General features: G+C 43.7%; 1 protein-coding gene across 1 annotated transcript in view; it reads left to right on the top strand.

The window, feature by feature from the left end:
* The first annotated feature begins 14622 nt into the window (after positions 1-14622).
* mydgf (myeloid-derived growth factor) overlaps positions 14623-18549 on the top strand; it is a 54671-nt gene continuing 50744 nt past the window's right edge. Inside the window, exon 1 of the mRNA XM_067968131.1 lies at positions 14623-14807. Within this exon, the coding sequence (XP_067824232.1) occupies positions 14670-14807 (138 nt within the window). The 5' untranslated portion in view covers positions 14623-14669. The remainder of the gene's footprint in view (positions 14808-18549) is intronic.

Genomic DNA, 18549 nt, shown 5'->3' with positions numbered 1-18549 from the left:
CTTGGAGGGCCAGATTGCCAGGGTTCAGAGGCTGCATGTGGTTCAGTTTGGACCCTCTTGCCTTGGTGGACCTGGGCTAAGGAGGGGAAAAATTAGCTAGGGTTCCCATTCCTGATCGTTTTCTAGTGACACCCACTGGAAACTCTGCATGTGTGGATGTTGGATGTCGTTCGGACTGGGCTCAGTGCCCGGCAATCACTGTCTAGACCCACGCATGACAAATAGGTAATTGAGTGAGGTACCAAAAGCATCTGAGGAACCATACCCTGGAACGTCATTATTGACAGAACTGTACCTCAGTATGAATCAGCACCTGCAGAACTGTACCCCAGCAAGAGTCAATGCGTAGGGAACTGTATCCCAGTGAGAGTCAGTGCCTGTGCAACTCTACCCTAGCAAGAGTCAGCTCCTGTGGAACTGTACCCCAGCAAGAGTCAGCTCCTGTGGAACTGTACCCCAGCAAGAGTCAGTGCCTGTGGAACTGTACCCCAGCAAGAGTCAGTGCCTGTGGAACTGTACACCAGCAAGATCAGTGCGTAGGGAACTGTATCACAGTGAGAGTCAGTGCCTGTGCAACTCTACCCCAGCAGGAGTCAGCTCCTGTGGAACTGTACTCGATAAGAGTCAGTGCCTGTGGAACTGTACCCCAGTAAGAGTCAGTGCCTGTGGAACTGCACCCCAGCAAGATCCAGTGCCTGTGGAACTGTACCCCAGCAAGATCCAGTGCCTGTGGAACTGTACCCCAGCAAGAGCCAGTGCCTGTGGAACTGTACCCCAGCAAGAGCCAGTGCCTGTGGAACTGTACCCCAGCAAGAGTCAGTGCCTGTGGAACTGTACCCCAGCAAGAGTCAGTGCCTGTGGAACTGTACCCCAGCAAGAGTCAGTGCCTGTGGAACTGTATCCCAGCAAGAGTCAGTGCCTGTGGAACTGTATCCCAGCAAGAGTCAGTGCCTGTGTAACTGTACCCCAGCAAGAGTCAGTGCCTGTGGAACTGTACCCCAGCAAGAGTCAGCTCCTGTGGAACTGTACACCAGCAAGAGTCAGCTCCTGTGGAACTGTACACCAGCAAGAGTCAGTGCCTGTGGAACTGTACCCCAGCAAGAGTCAGTGCCTGTGGAACTGTACCCCAGCAAGAGTCAGCTCCTGTGGAACTGTACTCCACAAGAGTCAGTGCCTGTGTAACTGTACCCCAGCAAGAGTCAGTGCCTGTGGAACTGTACCCCAGCAACAGTCAGTGCCTGTGGAACTGTACCCCAGCAAGAGTCAGTGCCTGTGGAACTGTACCCCAGCAAGAGCCAGTGCCTGTGGAACTGTACTCCAACTAGAGTCAGCATGTTCTAATAACCTATTGTGCGAAAAAAAAGCGTATGGCTTGCCCCTTTGTTCTTATGGTGAGCATCTCCAGGCTATTGGGTCCCCTTGGGACTGTTTCGCCAGCCATTGGAAATAATCTTCTGTTATCTACCCTCTCAAAACCTTTCATAATTTTGAAAATCTCTCCTATTAATACCCCCTCCCTTATCCTTATCTGTTGTAATGAAAGAAATCCAATTTTTTTAACCTTTCCTCATAAACTACAATCTCTCATTCCTGGTATCATTGTAGTGAATTATCACTGTACCCTTTCCATACCTCTAATATCATTTCTATAATGGAAGGCCTAGAATTACCCCAACGGTATCTTGTACAAATTAAACATCACTTCCTTGCTTTTATTTTCAATGCCTCTGAATATAAAACCAGAATCGCATTTATCTTTTTACAGTAAATTCCATCTCTACTCTCAACTTTAAAGATCGTTTATCTGCACCCCTTGATCTCTGTGTTATTCCACTCTGTTAAGGCTTTTACCATTTAAGGGTATACATCATTTCACTGTTCTTTGTCCTAAAATGTACTACTCTACATTGAACTGCATCTGTCTGCCCACTCCACTAACTTGTCTGTGTCCTCTGCATTCTTCCTCCCAATTTACTATGTCCCTTAATGTGACTTCTTCAGCAAACTTCAGTGGAGTTGATATTAACCACTCCCATGATGGGCGGGAGAGGGTCTGGGGGGGTTTAAAAATTAAAAATTGGGCAATATGTCCCCAACCCGCTGCGTATGCGCCTGCTGTCATTTTTACAGCAGCAGGTTGCAAGGCGTGTGTGTGCTGACTTGGAGAGGCGGGACACTTCATTATAATATTTAAATCAGGCTCCCGCAGTGCAATTGGGAGCCTGATTTAAATTTAACAGTTGCCGGCCGGTTTTCCCAGAGCTCAGGGAACCCGGCAGTGAAATGGAGACGGAAGCAATCGGCTGCATAAGGTATGTGCTTTTTAGAGCATTCCTTGTGAGCCAGAAGGAGCAGGAGTGCTCCCCACAGCTGCTCAAGCAAACCTTCGGCCTCCAGTCTGCTGATCGCAGCCTCTCCTCGCTACCACAATCAGCAGCCACCCCCCCCCCAACCTCCAAACTCCGGCCTGCCCCGCGATCAGCCGAAACCCCCACTCCAAGCCCTGATCTTTCCCGATTGCCAGGAACTGTCCCCCACGGTCCTCAGCTGCAGCCTCCTACTGCTGGCTTTCCTGCCTGGCAGCCGGCTGGCAGGAAACAAAATTAAAAATTGATAATGAGGTCCTACCATTAAATTCGCAGCACCATCGCGTCCCCGGGATTCCCTCCCTGCTACTGCGCTCCCCCGCTCCCTCCCCGGAAATATCGGGGCCAATATCATTCCTTTTGTGCCTATGTCCAAATCATTTATGTAAGTGAAAACAAAGGAGGTCCCAGCACCGATCCCTGGGGCACGCCACTCCCCACATCCTACAAAGCTAGGTGGGAATGTAAGCTGTTACAAAGCTAGGTGGGAAAGTAAGCTGTGAGGAGGACACAAAGAGTCTGCAAAGAGTTATAGACAAGTTAAATGAGTGGGCTGGAAGGTGGCAGATGGAGTATAATGTGGAGAAATGTAAGGTTATTCACTTTGGTAGGAAGAATAGAAAAACAGAGTATTTTTTAAATGGTGAGAAACTATTAAATGTTGGTGTCCAGAGAGACTTGGATGTCCTGGTGCAAGAAACACAAAAGTTAGCATGCAGGTACAGCAAGCAATTAGGAAGGAAAATGGCATGTTGGCCTTCATTGCAAGGGAGTTGGAGTACAAGAGTAAGGAAGTATTGCTACAATTGTACAGGGCTTTAGTGAGACCTCACCTGGAGTACTGCGTACAGTTTTGGTCTCCTTAATTAAGGAAGGATATACTTGCCTTAGAGGCGTGCAATGATTAATTCCTGGGATGAGTGGGTTGTTGTATGAGGAAAGGTTGAGTAGGATGGGCCTATACTCTCTGAAGTTTAGAAGAATGAAAGGGGATCTCATTGAAACATATAAGATTCTGGGGGGGCTTGACAGGGTAGAGGCTGAGAGGTTGTTTCCCCTGGCTGGAGAGTCTAGAACTAAAGAGCATAGTCGCAGGATTAGGGGTCAGCCATTTAAGACTGAGATGAGGAGGCATTTCTTCACTCAGAGAGTTGTGAATCCTTGGAATTCTCTACCCCAGACGGCTGTGGATGCTGAGTCGTTGAGTATATTCAAGGCTGAGATAGATAGATTTTTGGACTCTAGAGAAATCAAGGGATATGGAGATCAGGCAGGAAAGTTGAGTTGAGGTTGAAGATCAGCCATGGTCTGATTGAATGGTGGAGCAGGCTCGAGGGGCCATATGGCCTACTCCTGCTCCTATTTCTTATGTTCTTATGTTCTTATCCTAACAATCCAAAACACATCCACTTACCTGTAGTCTTTGCTATCTGTCTTCTATCTACATGGCTACATACTCTTTAATACAGTGGCCCCAAAAATCAACAATGTAGTGCATCTCAGCATAAGTGCCAAGAATGCATCCACCCCAGATCTCTGGCATTGATTCTGCCAAAGTTCACAGGGTCAGCGAGAAGTCTCTTCACTCTCCTACTGTTGGCGGGTGCTAATGTCACCAGGGGCACATCTGGCACGACCATCATAGCAGCATGGCAGGAAAGTCCGTCAGAGGTGGCCTGGCCGAAGAAATGTTGGGCACCCCCTCTGGAAATAAGTTATAGGTGGTCCCGTGGCTCAGCTGTTTTAAGGTGGCCGCTTTAAAAAAGGGTGGGCCTTACAACCACAGTGCTCCAGGAGGTATGCCTATGCCTGGCCCCCAGCCCTGCCTTCCTTACGACAATGGACTTATTTGGAGCAGTTGGAGGCTCTGCCCTCACAAGGCCTTATGGATTCTTTGGCATAAGGACGGGACCAGGTATATCCAGGTCCTGACCTAGTTTCTGGCTGTTCCAGTGGACTCCCACCAAAGTTACTGCAGGTGTACATCGGAACACCAGGGAACTTTTGTAACATCTCTTATTTGTCTCTTATTAAGCATCTTCTGAAAATCCATATATATAACATCCATCACGTTCCTACATTCTGCAATTTCCTTGAAAAATTAAATTAAATTAGTCAAACACAAATTGCCCTTTACAAATCTATAATGTGCACTAATATGGCACTTTGTAATTCACGGAAGTTACAATCATACAAGGGTGTACTTATTTGGTGCTGACTCATTCACTCAGGTATTGATTAATGGCACAGTCACGTAGGGGCAAAGTGTGTTGTCATGTTGTAGGACAGGTAATGAGGGAATGTCTCTTTATTTGAAAGTGGGGGAGAAGGAGGTAAGGTGGTGGTGTCAAAGGCAGACTGTGTTACACAGAAGAGAAGATTTGAGTGATGAGATGTGCTTTGATGCCCCTTGCATCTGAGTGTTGGTCATCTTGAAACTGCAGACTTGCACCTGCATCAGATGATCCTTGCAACTGCTGGTGCCTCATAACTCTCAGTCTAAGTTACCTAGAGTGCATGATGAGTGTTAAACCAGGAAATTTGGAGATGCAGCACCACTCGCCCTCATTCTGATATATGCAAATGAGATCGGTTGGGACTTGGTGGATGGATCGCGGGAAGGTTCAAAAAGTGCAAGGGCACTCTGGCGAAGTGATTTAATGGAGGAAATGGGGTGGCGACGACTTCTGATTCTCCTGTCTGAAGAAATTTCCTGTGCCGTTTATGCACCACTAATGCACTGAAAACAGCAAGGAAATTCATCCCCTAAGTGTTTACAGCAGTAGTACTGATAAAACAGACAAGAGAGGTTGTGTCAAAGATGGAGAGCTTAACTGAGGGCTCTGTGAAATAGAAACTTTATTGTATGTTTTGGTCATGACTCCTGTCAGAACTGTTATTTACCAAATGTTTGTTTTTCTTGGATACATAGACTGGAGAATTGCACACACTTAGTAACACAGCACTGAAAGTTCAGTCATAGCTCCTCTGTGCACTCAATCTTGGAACATTTCATTTTGTGGGTTATAACCAAGCATTTTCCAATTACAGTATAATGTACACAAGTTCCTTAATCACCCTCTGAAATGTTAGTTCTTTTTAATCTAAAAAAATGTGGATTCTTTTCCAGTGGATTTTGCATTCCCACAGCAGACGCCCATTGTGATCTTGCAATTCTGATGCCTCCTTTATATTGCGTAGTCACTCTGCAATCTGTTGAGGGTTGCAGTGTGGTTAAATTTGCTTCCTGTACATTGCAGGGTGGATTTCACAGCACCACCTGCAGCTGGAAACAACAGTGCATTCCCCACACTTACACCTGTGTTTGTTTGACCATGGGAAAGTGCACATGGTCAGACGTTTGGTCAGGACAGGATTGGGCTTGGCTGAAATTACCTCCATGGTTGAGTTGCCTCAGTGATTACACATGAAGAATAGGGCGGTTATTGTCCGTGCACCAGCAAGGAAGGGTAAGAAAATACTAGAAAAATAGGCATTCTGTTTGTAGATGGGCCTATATTCTCTGGAGTTTAGAAGAATGAGAGGTAATCTAATTGAAATGTATAAAATTCTTAGAGAGTTTGACAGGGTAGATGCTGAGAGGCTGATTACCCTGGCTGGAGAGTCTAGAACCAGGGGTCATAGTCTCAAGATAAGGGGTCGGCCATTTAGGACTGAGATGAGGAAAAATTTCTTCACTCAGAGGATTGTGAATCTTTGGAATTCTCTACCCCAGAGGGTTGTGGATGCTCAGTCATTGAGTATATTCAAGACTGAGATCGATAGATTTTTGGACACTAAGGGAATCAAGGGATATGGGGATCGGGCGGGAAAGTGGAGTTGAGGTAGAAGATCAGCCATGATCTTATTGAATGGCACTGCAGGCTTGAGGGGCCGTATTTGCCTACTCCTGTTCCTATTTCATTTGTTCTCATGTTCTCACCCAACCTGCATTCTCACCACTACCCCCCTGCTCTCTCCAGAACACACACCTCAAAGGTGTATCTGAGATAAAAACTAAGAGATGTCGAGAATTTACACAATATCCTGGTTATTCTAACTTTCCCTCCCAATGATAATATATGATAACAACTGGCAAACTGCACATCTATGAAGCAAATCTGCCATTGAGCAGCAGGACGAGAAAGCAGGCAGATGGGGTTGTGGGATGTGATGAGAAGCCAGGCAAGTGGGGTTCAGCGGTATGGTGAAAAGGCAGGTAAGTGGGCTCACTCTGTCAGACAGCGATAAGCTTGTTGGACCTAATGGGTTTTACCTGTTCTTAAAAATTGTTATGTACTAACTGGGTTTAGCAAAATGAAACTTCCTTTACTAGAGTATCTGGCATTCTTTGGAAATCCATAAACCTGTCCAAAGTGATTGTGAAAAATCAGGCAACATGACTAAGCGTGACTTGATGGGAATGCTCTTCCTGTAAAGTATCTGAACATCGCTTCATGTGTTAAGGAGTTAATGACCTGATCTCTCTCTCACTCTCACTCTCACACACATACTCACACGCGTCACTCATAAGCCTATCCTTACAACACAGAGTCATAGCAATCTCTCCGTACCACTCATACCGAGGGTCAGCTATCCAGACGAAAACAACTTGCTGTGTTTGTTTAACATCTGTTTGAGCAAGCTTTCACTGTGAATGAGGGGCTCTTATTTGCCCCAGCTGTGTAGACAAACATGAATCTCTCAATGGCTAGACAGGGTCTTAAAGGAAGGGCAATTTATCACCTCTTGGAAACCTGACAAACAGAGTTGATCCCTGTGTTCTGCAAAATTCCAGCAACAAAACGGATTCATTCATTACAGTTTCCACATGGACATAGCCAAAGCTTTATAGACATCGAAGCATCAACTTACGCTAGCTGCCCCATGGCTCAGTTGGTAAGTGCATTGACCGCTGTGATACTGAGCCATCCAGACCAGGAAGATCCTAGGTCCAACCCCTGATCTTTGCTGACTTAGCTATCGAGTCTTAGCTAGGCTGGCAGTTGGGGCACCATAATTGACCCTGGTGGAGGGAAGGGAAAAAGTTCAGCTAGAATTCTCATTTTTGTTCACTATACACTGATTTAGATTTTATTTTTTAAAAAAGGAATGAGTTTAGCCCTAAGACTGGCAGCCGGTTCAAGGAAATTCCAGTCTCACTGTGATGACAAATTTTGTTTGATTTCGGTGATACTGAAACAAACTCTAATATTACAGTAATAAATCAACTCAAACATCAGAGATAGATCTATTACTGGAATAATAACTATGTGACTAAAATAAATACTAAAACATAATTTCAACTGAAATTAAAAAATGGTTGAACATTTCAATCTTGTTCCCCTGTTGTCCCCATTTTCCCATTCTGTCCTTTTTTATTAGTTTAAATTTAATTTAACTTCTTGTCTTTTTAACCTTTCTTTTCTGTACATTATTAAACCTATCTTTAAAACATTTATTTGTCCCCTTTCTTCCTCTTCTTGGCAATCTAAAAAATGGGTTTTAATTGGCCATTTTTTCTTAGCCAATCAAGAGCCAGAACACTGATGATTGACATGGTTGCCTCCTGGTCAATCTCTCAGACATTTTTAAATGTTAAAAAGAGGAACCTAGCTGCAGTGAATGAACAAACCCAGCATGATGTTCTCAGAGGTACATGATTTTTCATATGAGCAACTTCAAGGTAACTGCATAATACAAATGAGGAACATGATATATGGCAAAGATTTATTCTTTCAAAAAATGCATTTTAAATAAGATAAAATATTTAGCTTTTATAAATGACACAAGGTCCTGAGCACTATCTGGCTATTTCTGTATGGTCTGGTGATTTGATCTTGAGATGCTGGATGGATTTCTTTGCAGATACAGTGTTACTGAACATATATCAGCTCTGAATGTACAACATTACAAATTACTAGGAGATGTAATAAACAATGTGTTAAACAAAACACATTACAAATAAACAGATTAAACAGCCTGAATATGAAATGTGGATTATAGAAAAACTAAACAGATGTAAATGGTTATACAGATGAAATGAGGGTCTCCTTTCAGTGCTGGCTGCAAGGATACTATGTGAATTGAGTTTGGCCATTCTTAGCCCAGTTCCTAATGGGCAATGGTGCACAGTAGGAAACTGCCCCTAATTGTACTAATTGTTAACTTAGAGAAGCTATAGGATGGCTGGTGTGGGAAATGTCACATGGCTGTAGTATGGGGGGTGGGGGGTGGTGGGGGGTGCTTTTCTGAGTTTGGGAATAAGGCACATTATTAAGGCAAAGCAAGGGGAGCTTTACTCTGTATCCAACGTGTGCTGTATCTAACCTGGGAGTGCTTGATGGGGCAGTGTACAGGGAACTTTGCATGTAACCCTTGGAGGGTTTGTTGCAGACAGTGGGTGATTGAAATGGCAAATATTCCATTCTCCAGCACTAACATCCCTCACCTTGAGAGCAGAACATTGTCGTTTTTTAAATGATTAAACTTTAAAATGTAACATTTTGTGTGAAGAGAATTGTATGAATGTTACATATCCTCCTCAGAGAGAAAAGTGCCTGCAATGCAATTTATAGTCAATGATTCAGAATCATATCAAGGAAGAGTATGTTTTAGTGAAAAGGGCAGTGTTTGAAAATGTAATGCAGAAAGACACTTTATAACAGTGTCACTGAGCCTCTGTGTAACCACCTATGTGGTTTATTACTGACCCCTAGTGGTCCATAATGGAATGGCAAATACATTACACTTGAAGATAATTAATTTAGCTTCAAGATAATTTGGTGGTTCACTGGTGATTTATATGGCAAAAGAATATGAACCTTAAGTGCAAAAATCTTTACCACTCTGTGTCCGTGTGTACTATTTTGCCAAAGTTATATTGTGCATTTTCTGTTGATGTGAAAATGTTTTGGCTTTGTATTGATGCAAGTATTGTAGTGTTATTTGGGGAGTAACATTACCAGAAGTGGGCAAGAAGTGTGAGACCAAACTCCAAGCAATGTAAGGTAATCTCACATAGCTTGGGCTTCACAACTGCTGGCATATATGCAGCCACGTCACAAAGTGAAGTTTGAATAGTTCCCAAAAAATCAATTTTCTTTTTATTGTTAGCACCCTATGATTTCTCACAATAAAATTTACCCTTCTTTCAGACTTCAACAAACGGAGATCTGCGCATACATGCCAGAAGGCAAAGGAGAAGCTCTGTTGTTCCTGGAACGGAGACTGACTCAGAAGCTGGTAGTGTAACCTGGATCTGCTGACCTCACATTGCTTATCATGGATACTGGTCTAGAGAAGAAAGCAAGCAAGCAAGAAAGGAAGGACTTGCATTTATATAGCACCTTATCATATCTCTCAAAAACACCCCAAAGTGCTTCACATATAATGAATTATTCTTTGAAGTTCAGTCACTGTTATGTGAAACGTGGCAGTAATTTTGTGCAGACTAAGGTTCCACAAACACCAATGAGATCAATGACCAGATTATTTATTTTTGATGGTGTTGGTTGAGGGAAGAATAATTAATGGACATGAAAGCGCACTTAGACTGTCAATCGTCGAGCCTGTGTTTGGTGTGGCACGACAATACACTTACTACTTTTAGATAGCAACTGAATTGTAGTTGGGCATGTGCATATACTTACATTGAGAACAAATTGAGAGAATAAATCTAAGATCCCAAATAATCCCCAGGGCTGTGCTTAGGGCACAGAGATATTACAGGTATCATCAGTTCAAGGAAAAAAGATAGTTTGTCAAAAAATGGACTGTTGGCCAAAACTAGATGGATAGGGACCCTATTATTGGATACACAGAGCTGTAGCATCCAAATGCCAGGTAAATATTCATGTTGGCAAAGAGTTGACAAGACAACAAACTTTAAAGATGTTGAGATAAAGAGGAAAAAAATGCTGAAAATATTGGAAATCTGAAATAAAAACAATGTGCTGGAAATATACAGCATGTCAATCAGCATCGGGAAAGAGAAAAGACAGACTAATGTTTCAGGTGTGAAACTCTTCCTCAGAACTGAAAACTGAAAGAAAATCAAACCCCTTTGAAAAAAAAGGGGAGAGACAACAGATACTCCAATCACGGAGAGGAAGTTAATTTATTGAATCACCTACAAACTGCCAATAGAGAAGCAAGAACTTACTAGATCACAAGATAACTTTGGATGAGAAAGACTGTTTGCCCCATCTTAATTCATCATCCAGGAAGACTCAAGTCCTCCACTGCAACACCCATTTATATACTTGTTAAAGGATTAATTGGCTTTTTGCCTCACTGTATCTAGGAGTCCATTCCATGTGTTAATCATCCTATGTGTGAAGAAGAACTTCCTGCTATCAGTCATAAATCTGCCTTTTATTAGTTTGAACCGGTCTCCCCTGTGTCCTACTTTTGTAATTTAATTTATAGTAGTAATCCAGGTTTACCTTTTCTCTGCAGTTTACTATCCTTTTATAATGCGATAAGATCATCTCTCAGATGTCTCCCTTTAATGCCAAAAAAAACCAATTTTCTAAAGTCTTTCCTCTTAACTCAGACCTCTAACACTATGACATTTAAAAAATATCAAACAAATTTAACTTTACCTGTTTGGGTTTCCCATAACTTCTGATTCATGTCAGGTGAAAACAGACAAGAAGGGCCGGATCCATCAGGTGAGTGCCTTTATTGCACTGCTTGTGGGCCCGGAAGAGCAGGAGTGCCTCATCCAGTCCCAACAAGCTCACCTGGCATGATCGGATCCGCGCGATCAGTCGACTCCCCACCACCCCGACTCCCCGATGGTGGAACCCCCCCCAATCTTCTCCAAGGCCCATTCGATGTTGTCCACGTTTCCCCCCACCACCTCCAATTTCTTCCATGGCCCACAAACTCTCTCTCTCTCTCTCCCTCCCTCCCCCCTCTATGATTCGCGGCTCCTTTCCTTCCCGACAGGCAGCCAGCCTGTCAATCTGGCTGCCTGGCACATGGGAAACCCGGAAGCACAAATACTTACCTTCAATTGAGTTGCGATCACAGATTGCGTTGCAGTCACTTGACTTCCAGGTTCCCCACGCAAATATCCACGCCCGCGCTGGGTTTCCGGTTCCGAGCTAAAATCATGCCCTGTGTGTGTGGGCAATGGATGAGGATTCAGCTGTGATACACCCTTCCATGGTTGAATATCCTGCCAATACTCACTGTCTAGGGTCACACATGAAGAATGGCCATTTGGTTGAGGTACCAGAGGATGACCAATGCACATGGAAATCAAACGCAAACGTGAGTGACCCAGGCAACCATTCCAAAGGCAGCGTCAGCACGCATGGAACTGTACCTCATTGAGAGTCAGTGTCTATGGAACTGTGCCCCAGCAAGAGTCAGTGTCTAGGGAACTACATCACACAGAGAGTCAGTGCCCAGGAACTGTACAGCAAGAGTCAGCACCTTCAGGAGTGATGGGGAGACAATTTAAAATGAGAGCAGAACTGTTTGGCTTTAGGGAACGAAGCTGCTGTTAATTAAATAGCTGACTGTATTTTCTGGACAGAATATCCGTTTCCCCTCAGCCCAGCGTGCAAAGTCAATGCCTACAGGAGGGATCCAGATGTCAGTGGAAACATAAGGATGTAAGAAAAGTCATCTGTTTTAAGTCAATGTTTACTCAGCCTCACACCCCTGGAAAGCAGCTTTCTGTATAATTCAGATAAGTTTGTAAAAGCCATTGCTGCTGAGTTTCTGCGCTGTATTTTGAGCTTACAGACTGTTAAATAAAGTCTTTCACTGACATTAGAGACAACTGGTAACTTTACTTTATGGACTGGTGCACAGCTGCTGTCAACAACTTCAGGCAATGTGCGATCATTTGGCAGCACTTCTTGTTTAAGGAAACTGTAAATTTGGGTTCAAATCCAGTTCAGACTGATGGGATAAAAGTCTTCTCTGTCTGCTGATTGTGAGGGTGCAGTATAAAACAAGTTTGGGGCAGCCTCAGGCCAGTTCCTAGTGGGCATGGTGTCACACCACAAAATTCATCCTAATTGGCACTCTCACTCAGAGAGGCCACAAGATGACTGGTGTGGGAAATGGAGAAATGTCACACTGGTGCAGCAGGAGATATTCTTCTGAGGTTGGGTCTGAGACACTTTGTTGGGGCACAGCTTTGCTTTTTATCTAACCTATATTGTCGTTATGTTGACCTGGGTATGGTCGATGCTGACACTGGGTATGTGAAATCGTTAAGTATTTCCTTCCCCAGCACTTATATTCCTCATCTTGCTGAGTACAATACTCACAAACAAAAACTGAAGTAAAAGAACTTGGATTTTTTTTATGTTACTCAGTCAAATAAGGATAGCTTGCTGTGTTTAAATATGTTTTGCAATCAACCTAATTCTTATTTTTCAAATATTTAAATTTTATTCTTAACATTTCCCCAGTGCTGATGGAGTTGATTTTGAATCTGACTCGCAGTGAGGTCCATTCATTTTAAAAATAAAAATGTGGCTTATTTTAATTAAAAATCAGAAAATGGTGCAAATGCATAGCTAGTCAGTCAGCATCTAAAAGAGAAAGGCTAGTTAATGGCTGACTTCATTTGTGAGAATCAGTTCTAGTGCAGGGTCCCACCTCAAATACTGAGATTTCCCTTCCCTTGCTTACAAATCCCTCTATGGCCTCGCTGCACCAACCTCCAGCCCTCTGACCCCACTCACTACCCTTGCTTATCCACCGTATTTCCCTGTCCTGGATGAGCCACAATTTCCTCCCATTAAACATTGGGAAGACTGAAGCCATTGTCTCTATTCCCGAACCATCAATTCCATCTCCCTCCCTGGCCACTGCCTCAGGCTGGACTAGACTGTTTGCAACCTCGGAGTCCTATTTGACCACAAGCTGAACGTCCTACCTCATATCCTCACTATCACAAAGACCGCCTACTTCCACCTCTGCAAAATCGCTTGGCTCCACCTCAGTTATCTGCTGCTGAAACCCTCATCTGTGCTTTTGTTACCTCTAGACTTGGCTATTGCAATGCTCTCCTGGCCAGACACCCATCTTCCACCCTCCGTAAACTTGAGCTCATCCAAAACTCTGCTGCCCGAAGCCTATATCACACCAAGTCCCTCTCATCCATCATCCCTATGCTTGCTAACCTACGTTGGCTCCTGGTCCACCAATACCTTGATTTTAAAATTCTCATCCTAGTGTTCAAGTACCTTCGTGGCCTCGTCCCTCCCTATCTCTGTAACCTCCTCCAGCCTTGCAACCTTCCAAGAACTGCATTCCTCCAACTCTGACCTTTTGCACATCACCCACTCCCTTCGCCCCACCATTGGCGGCCGTGCCTTCAGCTGTATTGATCCTAAACTCTGGAATTGCCTCACTAAATCTCTCTGCCTTTCTCTCCTCAAAACCTATCTGTTTAAGTAAGCTAAATAGGTCACCTATCCTAATAACTCCTTCTTTGGCTTGGCATCAATTCTTGTCTGATTATGCTCCTGTGAAGGTCCTTGAGACGTTTTCCTATGTTAAAAGTGTTATATAACTGCAAGTTGTTGTATCAAGGCACATGAAGAAAAGGCAGGTAAATGGAGTTGAAGTACAGTTCTACCATGATCTAATAGCAGATCAGGTTCGAGGGGCTGAATGGCCTACTCTTTGTCCTTTATCCTCTGAATGTCACAGGTTCTTCACCCCCAATGAATTCGTTTTGAAGTGCCGTCCCTGTTATGTACACGAATTAGTTAAGCAGCAGTTAATCTGTTTTTTGGTGGTGCTGGTTGAGGAAGGGAATATTGACCAGGACCCCAAGAGAATTCCAGGAACTCCTTTGAGCAGTGCCAAAGGATCATTTACATCCAGCTGAACAGGTGTCCGGGGGCTTGTTTTCATGTCTGACTGCATCTGCGGCAATGCAGCGCTCCCTCAGTGCTGCACTGAGCGTCCGCCTGGATTGTGGGTTTCGGCTCCACCGGCCGAGGACGGATTGGCAGGACTTAAAGGCACGAAGGAACCACCACGTCGCAAGCAAAAGCACTACCAAGTCAGCCATAACGAACGTATTCCTCTGGGATTTCCGCTATTTAAATATCGGCAGTAACCCTTTATTTTAAATGGGACCCGACCTCCTTTTCAGACAGGAACGCAAACTCGGCTCCCGGCGATCTGAAGCCTCGCTGGTTGAGAGTTGCGAAAGCATGTTTCGAGAACGCGTGCTAACCGCCGGCGAGGTGGGTGGTATCCGTACACGGCGGCTGCGCAGTGCGGTGCACTGACTGCTGACGGGGACCCGTCGCTGCGATGGCGCGGGTCGGGTGCGCGCTGCTGGCCGTTATTTTGATTTCTTTCGTCCGCTCGAGCGGCGCTGCCGAGAGCTCGCGCACCGGGGAGTTCGACGTCAGGCCCGGGGGCCTGGTGCACTCGCACAGCGAGACATTGGTAAGCGATGGCCGGGCGCGGACTGGGGCCGAACCCTGGGGAGGCAAAGGGGGAGGAGAGGAGAGGAGAGGAAAGAGAGGTGGCGGGCTTCTTCTGAGGTAACTCTGGAAACGGACACATAACCGGATTAGCGGGGCCTCGGACCGGCGGGGAACCCGGAGAGAAGAGACGAGAGACGCCGGGAACGGATTAGCAGGGTTTGTGGGGAGGGCAGGAAGGAGCCACCGCCACGTCAGCCTTGTCCTGGGCCCTTTGAATGACGATCGAGCCGAGCGAGTTTCGTCCACCTAGTACGAGAGCCGGGCCTGTGACTGCACCCGGACTAAAGCCGGAGCCATCGCCAAGTTACTGGCGGTGCCCCGATGGCAGAAATGCCGCACACCAGGCAGCGGGGCAGCGATGTTCCACCGCAGACACAAGCCGGTGAAAAAAAACCCCTGCAACTGCCGGAAACACTCAGCAGCTGAGGAGCGTGTAGGCGGGCGGTGGAGGAGGGTTACACCTGAGATGGTAACTGGTCCACAAGTGAGCCAGTGTTCTTCCCAGCATGAGCCGCCCAGTCTAATCCCACTCCAGGACGAGCAGGGAGGCGTCGTGCAGTTATACTCAACAGGCTTAACCTGTAGGGTTACCTTTCAGCTGAAGGGGCGATATAAGTTTTCACATCACCAGTCACATCCATGTTCGCATTGTATATCGGACAGCTCTGACAAAATATCATGCAAATCACTTTAGCAGGACACCGAGCTTTATATTCAGAAATGCAAATGTGCAATGAGTACAGGGGAAGCAGGGTGTACTTGATCATCTTACCAGTAGTAGGCACTGACAGGCTGAATGAATCCCATGGGGAGCAGATGCTAAGGAAGCAGCCAATGATGCGCTTCCACTTCTTTTAGCATAGTACTTTGTGAAGAGAGTTTATTTTAAATATTTTATTTGTTTTGCTAACCAAGCCTGAAGTTTTCTGATTATGAACTTTCCTTTTATTTTGACTTAAAATGCACAGATTTGGTTATGGGTATTTTCACTTTTAACTCAAATTCATGGAAGTATAAAGCTAATGGATAATCAGAAGGCCTAAAATAAGCATAGCTTAATGCATTTAAAAGATTTCAACATGTCTGTCTTTGATAAATCTAAGTACTTTGACACCTGGTTATAGACAGTTATACTAGACTGCAAATTTGGAATTTTTCAGCAGCAAGTGTGCTGAACCAAATCCTGGTACAGTAATAAAGCTACTCAAATCTTCAGGAGCAGTCCTATTGCTGTAATAGCTCTGTACAGCCAAAACACTTAAATAGCTTCATTGTCACTGGGTCAGAATCTAGGAATCTCTACCTTCACCACACGGACTGCAGCGGTTCAAGACGAAGGCCCACCACCACCTTCTCGAGGGCAACTAGGGATGGGCAATAAATGCCTGCCCAGTCTTCCTTCTGGTTGTATCTTCTTTCCCATTTTCTTTCTCCTAGTTTTATTTTAACTTTTTCCATTTCTAATTTAACCTAATATATATTATGTATTTTTTCTTTTTTAATAACAGAACTGTACACCTACAGTTTGAGAAGTTTTCAAAAAAAATTATTCTTTGGTTGAAAACTGTCGCCAAAACTATTTATTCAGGCATTTGAATCCTGAAGATTGACCTCTATTCTTTTAATGCATATGAAATATCCAACTAGGAAAGGCTGCTTCTAGATGAGCGAACTCATCATTGGCCCTCAAGGATACATTTGTGCCCAGATGAGTACGCTTGTCTCTGTGTAGTAAGTTTTAACACTATAATTAAATCTGGGGGTTATGCTGATATTTACAACTCTAAAACAACTAATTTCAGCTTTATAACTATTATGTTAAATGATTTATAGCTCTTTTCCTATATTTAATCAGTTCTATAATACAGGATTGTAACTGTTAATTAAATAAACCGGATTGCTTGGGAATAACTGTCACAAGATTGAGCTGCAATTCAACTAGGTTCCTAAAGAAGGGTATTAAAAAAATGTTCCTTCCAGTCTATTTGCCTCCCATTCTACAGAAATTCCTTTTGAGAAATTGATTCTGAAACATTTTGCCTTTTCAGCAGTATAAGAACCCGAGGAGATCCCATTATAACACACAATAAAATTAGGATTTTTTATCTTACTTTCCTTACATTTCAATCCCAGTAATATAATTACTCCCACCACCACTGAGATCTGTAACCACCAGCGCTTCACCAGTGTTATACCACCCAAAGCGTTCTCTCCAGATTTCACCTTAGGGTTACACTACTTAGAATTCCCTCTCCAGACACAACCCAAGTTTGGAAGGGTAAAATTTAAATTTGTACTGCTGAGTGTTTTTCGTAGTTTGATAAGATAGCACTTTAGGAGGCTTGTTGATAAAAGTAAACCACATGCTATTAAAGGGAAAATGACAGTATGGCTAGGAAGTTAGTTAAAGGACAGAAACAGAGTAGTGGTCAATGGATGTTTTTTAGATTGGAGAGGTTTATCATTGTTGGAGCCGTATTACACTATGTGGTAAAACTTTAGAAGTAGAGGAGCAACGACACTTATGGGTTCAAACATGCATCTTTAAAAATCGGAAGGCAGATTGTTAAAGCTAAATAAAAATATGGGATCCTAGGTTCAAAACCAAAAATATAATGCTACGCCTGTACAAATTGGTAGTTAGGCAGAAGATAGTGTATTAATCAGCTTTGGGTGCCCTACTTTACAAAGCATGTCAATGCCATGGAGAGGGTATAGAAGAAATTTATTAGGATGTTTCAGGGATGAGAGACTCTGAGGAAAAACTAGAGAAATTGGGTGTCTTTTCATTAGAGCAGAGAAGATTAAAATCTAGTAGAAGTGTTCAAAATTATAAAGGGTTTTGATCAAGGTCAATAGTGGAAAAAGTACTTCCACTGTTTAGTGAATTGAAACTAGAGAGCAAAAAGTTAAGATCATTGTCAAAATAATGGAGGGAGAAGTTAGCATTTTCTTCTTTACACAAGAGTGTTATTAGGATATGGAATGACCTACCAGAAACAGTGGTGGAAGCAGAATCCATAATAGCTTTTAAAAGGGAACTGGATAAATATTTGAAAGGGAAAAAGGGCAGGGGATGAAGAGGATAGTTCTCAGAGACCCACACATGTATGATGAGCTGAATGGGCTCCTGTGCTGTAAAATTCTTTGATTCTAATTGAATTGGACACAGTATGAGTGTTTCACCAACAAGCATTGCACGTTAGTGAAATCCTAGCCAAAAATGAGTTTTTTAAATATAAAAGTACTTGTATCTTATGAATCAAGCATTTGGAGGTAATTTATAAAGGCTTACCTGTGGGATCAAGGTGGTGTCAGTGTTGAAATGGATTCAGAGAAGATAAGGATACATTTTTTTATGCAGAGAGTTGTTATGATCTGGAATGCACTGAAAGGGTGGTGGAAGAAAATTTAATTGTAACTTTCAAAAGGGAATTGGATATATTCTTGAAAAGGAAAACATTGCAGGGCTATGGGGATTGAGCAGTGGGACTAATTGGATAGCTCTTTCAAAGAGCTGGCACAGGCACGGTGGGCCGAATGGCAGCCTTCTGTGCTGTATGATTCTGTGAATTGTCAGACTTGTCATTGTGTCATGTTTCTGGTCCTGTTCAAATATATTGGTCTCTATTTGGCAGACCAGTTAGTTTCAGCTCCTGTAACATATCTCAGCTGTTGCTTTAAAGTTGTGTTTGCAACTT

The sequence above is a fragment of the Heptranchias perlo genome, chromosome 29, assembly GCF_035084215.1.
Source record: "Heptranchias perlo isolate sHepPer1 chromosome 29, sHepPer1.hap1, whole genome shotgun sequence".
NCBI lineage: Eukaryota > Metazoa > Chordata > Chondrichthyes > Hexanchiformes > Hexanchidae > Heptranchias > Heptranchias perlo.
The sequence above is the reverse complement of the archived record's forward strand: the minus strand, read 5'-3'. Positions and strand labels throughout refer to the sequence as shown.